Here is a 3,841-nt window from a genome sequence, read left to right as displayed (position 1 = left end):
GATACATATTTTTTTATAACACTAAATATCTACAATCATGATGATTTAATAATTATTTTAAAATATTCTACTCATAAAAGCTATACTACTATACATCATATACGATAATTTTATCTTAACGCAATCTTTTCACTTTTCTTTATATATATTTATCTCTTTCATGTTAACGTTGTTAAAAATTAGAGAAATTATTTTTAAAAATGGATTAAAAATATAAAACAATCAACAAAATTAAAACAAAAATATTCAAACAAGGTATGAAGGTTATAGAAGTAAAGTTTATACAGTTTGTTTTATATAATCAACATACTTAAAGCAATGTTGTTCATAGTTGAAGTCGTTTACATGGGTTTGCCCTTCTATGTCGTGTAACTAAAGGCAAAGCATTAACATATATTTCTGTAAGTTATATTTTCAACAAATTTTATGAAAACCCATTCATATCTTCAACCTCAACTATTGTGCAGATCTATATTTTAATCTATATTTTAATGGAGTCATGTGACAAAATAATTTTGAACAGACTTCATGTAGTATAACATTAACTAATAGTCCTGTATTATAGCAGCTTAGACAGACTGAGCAACTATTTAGGTTCTATAGTTTAATTATTATATATTAGCATATATTCCTGTATATGTAATATGCATGCTATCTCAAAAATCGTGGTACAACCGACCGGGTGGTGATTCTACATGCAAAAATAAGTAAAAAACAAGAAAAGAATAATATTTTTTATTTAAGGTTTCGTTTTCGAAAAAAATTAATTTGAAAATACGTCAGGTACCCGTGTATTAATTGCAAGTTTCGAAGTATGAAACTTCTGTTTTTGCTCATATTTGTTTATTAAACATGAACAATGTCACGATTTATTTCCTGTTATTGCTATTATCTTATTTCCACGATGTCGATCTATACTAGTATTTTCTTTTATTCTGTATTTAATTTCAATGGTTTCACAAATAATAACTTGTAGTTAATACATGGGTACCTGACAGATCTTCAAACACATTTTTTTCGACTTATTTTTGTATGTAAAATCGCCAACCGACTGATTGTACTACAATTTTGGGGAGATCCTGTATAATACCCATTAAGAAAATTTTGATAATATTTTTCCTTTTTATTCTGCATAAAGACGCATAATGATAAAAACAACATTCACATTTGATAATAATTAGAGTTCAAATATTGTTTTGTATTTTGCATATCTTTCCTTCACACTTTTTGTAATTTTAAATAATTATCATTTGTTTCTTTAATTCTTTTTTAACTCTTATTTTTTGTGTTTTGCTCTTTATTTTTTAACACAAAAGAGAATATTATTAATATTCCAATTATTAGCAAATACGTTACATGTGAAATTTTTCAAAATTCAATATACATCATGCGCGTCATAATTATATTGCACATAAAAAAATAAAAGTAAATTCGAATTATTAAGCAAACTTACGCTTTCAAAACTGACTTTTATATCACCTAGTTTTCTTAGTAGTTATGAAAAAGATTATAGCGGAATAATATGTACAGTAAGACGATATTAATTGAATATGGCTTAGAATCCACGCCGTTAAATTAATTTATACAACTTTGCTGTATATTCAATATGGATACTAACACTTGAATGTATATGAAATACTAAATAAAAATTGTTTCAATGCAATTCCTGATACAATGTAGGGGATGGCTGCCCATCTGTTACACCTTGAGCTGCCAATTCAGCTAATGTTCTTTCGAGGTAACTTGTGTCAGGATAACCATGACCAGTTGTTGATGGTCCCAATTCAGTTTTATGGTGAATTTCATTCCATGTTACTACATCCTCTCGTCCAGTAGTTACTGATCGCCCGATTGTAAATATCAGTCTCCGCTCAAATGCAATTTGCAACAGTCTCAAAACTCTACGACCTAGATTATTATCTGGAAGGTAACATACTCGTGGAAAACCTACAGCATAATAGGCTTGTCCAGGATTGGGATGTTCATTTCCTTGAATTCCTGACGGAATACTGAAATTAAGTATTTTTACTTAATAAAGCAAGTAGTTCTCAAATTATATAAACATTAAATTATTTATTTAAAAATTATCTAATTCAAATTCTTCAGAGAATTTATTAAAAAGGACTATCTCAAAGAAATAGTCACTGATTTTGATGAGACCTTGCGGCAACGTAGTTCTCAAAAAATATTTAACATGTATTTTTTTTATTGACAATTGTCTACATTAGAGCTCTTACTATCCAGATGTTCAACATTTATAGAAATGTCTATAAACTATTTGTATTAAGAAAGTTTATTAATAAACCAAGTTATACAAAGTTTCCTTTGGAATTTTTCGCTGTACGAATACTTTTTATACTCACTGTATATATTTAAGTATTTATACATATTTAGACACAGATTAATATTAAAAACAATATTCAGTAAGTGTGTACTTCGATAAAATAAATTATAAAGAACTTTATTAAAAAAAAAAAAAAATAGTATCTGATTTACTTACTCATAAGTTATTTGAATTGTATTTGTATTTGGAAAACCAGGCAGAGCACGTGGTATTCTTGTCCAATTCATAGTTCCAGGAGGTTGGTTTCCTCTTTTTTCTCCATAAATTAAACGACAAACAGGACACTGCATGTACATAGGAGGCTGCTGACAACTGAGCATAGCATTCAAACATGCTAAATGTAACCTATGTTTGCAACGAGTCAATTCTACTGTTAGTGGCTCAGGCATACCAAGACACACAGGACAAGAATCAGAATCATCGCTTTCTACCACTTTTACATATTGAGAAATAACATCTGACTCTGCATCTACATCTAAACAAAACAGATTCATTTCCAATGTGTTACACAAATGTTTGAAATTGATTAAAAAAAATAGTAATAAAGTACCCAAAATAGTTTCTTTAAATCCATCATCACTTCCTACACTGCTATCCAATAAATCTATTGGATTTTCATGACTCAAATAAGTAGAAACAGTATCAACACTTGGTCTTCTTCCACTTTTTGTACTACTAGAATCTACATCCAATACACTATCCCAAGTTTTTCTTTTTTGTCCAGATTCAATAGTTGCAACTGCATTATTATTTTCTACTCCATGTTTATTACTAAATATGTTAAAATTACTCAGAATAACACGAGCTATATTTGATGGACCAGTATCTCCATTTTTACTCTAGTAATATTATAAACATTATAAACAGTAATTAACATTATAAAAGTATGTTTATATTTATATTTACCTACCTTTTTATTACTCTTTTTTGTATTTCCTGTAGATGATTTCTTATGTGTTACTTTTGTTGTTGAATTCTTAACAGTTGCAACTGTAGCTTTTTTCTCAGAAATAATTTGTAACTCTTCCAAAGCAACTTTAACTAAAGGATAAGGTGCTTGTTGTATACGTCTTATTGGTCTTACATATCCAGTGCAACAACGTACTTGAGTTAAATTACAAAAATTAATAATATAAGGAAAACCTAAATACGTTTTAGAAATATCAATGGTTTTATCACCCTAAAATAAAATAATTACATGAACATTATCATTAAAATTAACTTATGATTACAATTTTAAGAAGTATTTTTATGCTTACCCTTGCCCATGCTTCTTCTATGAGACATTGTACTTCCATATCATATGTATGCCAGTCATCTGTATCACCAGCCCATTCCCATTTAGCTCCTTTCCCAGCTGGTGAATTTGGAAGATAAAATTTTCTTCTAACATTATGTGTTTCATCTCCATCCTCGCTACACTGTGATTTAGTCTTCAAATTTATGTAATACCTATTTGGAATAATAAAAATATATCTTTCTTTATATAATTATCAA

At 28.2% G+C, this 3,841-nt stretch overlaps 1 protein-coding gene across 1 annotated transcript in view; it reads right to left on the bottom strand.

Moving 5' to 3' along the window:
- Positions 1-1,571: 1,571 nt before the first annotated feature.
- Positions 1,572-3,841, bottom strand: part of LOC108573080 (protein deltex-like) — a 3,806-nt gene continuing 1,536 nt past the window's right edge. The window contains exons 2-6 of the mRNA XM_017935445.1: positions 3,604-3,796; positions 3,255-3,524; positions 2,895-3,183; positions 2,501-2,819; positions 1,572-2,009 (exon numbers count right to left, since the gene is read on the bottom strand). Coding sequence (XP_017790934.1) covers positions 1,655-2,009; positions 2,501-2,819; positions 2,895-3,183; positions 3,255-3,524; positions 3,604-3,796 — 1,426 coding nt within the window. The 3' untranslated portion in view covers positions 1,572-1,654. The remainder of the gene's footprint in view (positions 2,010-2,500; positions 2,820-2,894; positions 3,184-3,254; positions 3,525-3,603; positions 3,797-3,841) is intronic.

The sequence above is a fragment of the Habropoda laboriosa genome, unplaced genomic scaffold, assembly GCF_001263275.1.
Source record: "Habropoda laboriosa isolate 0110345459 unplaced genomic scaffold, ASM126327v1 scaffold89, whole genome shotgun sequence".
Taxonomy (NCBI): domain Eukaryota; kingdom Metazoa; phylum Arthropoda; class Insecta; order Hymenoptera; family Apidae; genus Habropoda; species Habropoda laboriosa.
The sequence above is the reverse complement of the archived record's forward strand: the minus strand, read 5'-3'. Positions and strand labels throughout refer to the sequence as shown.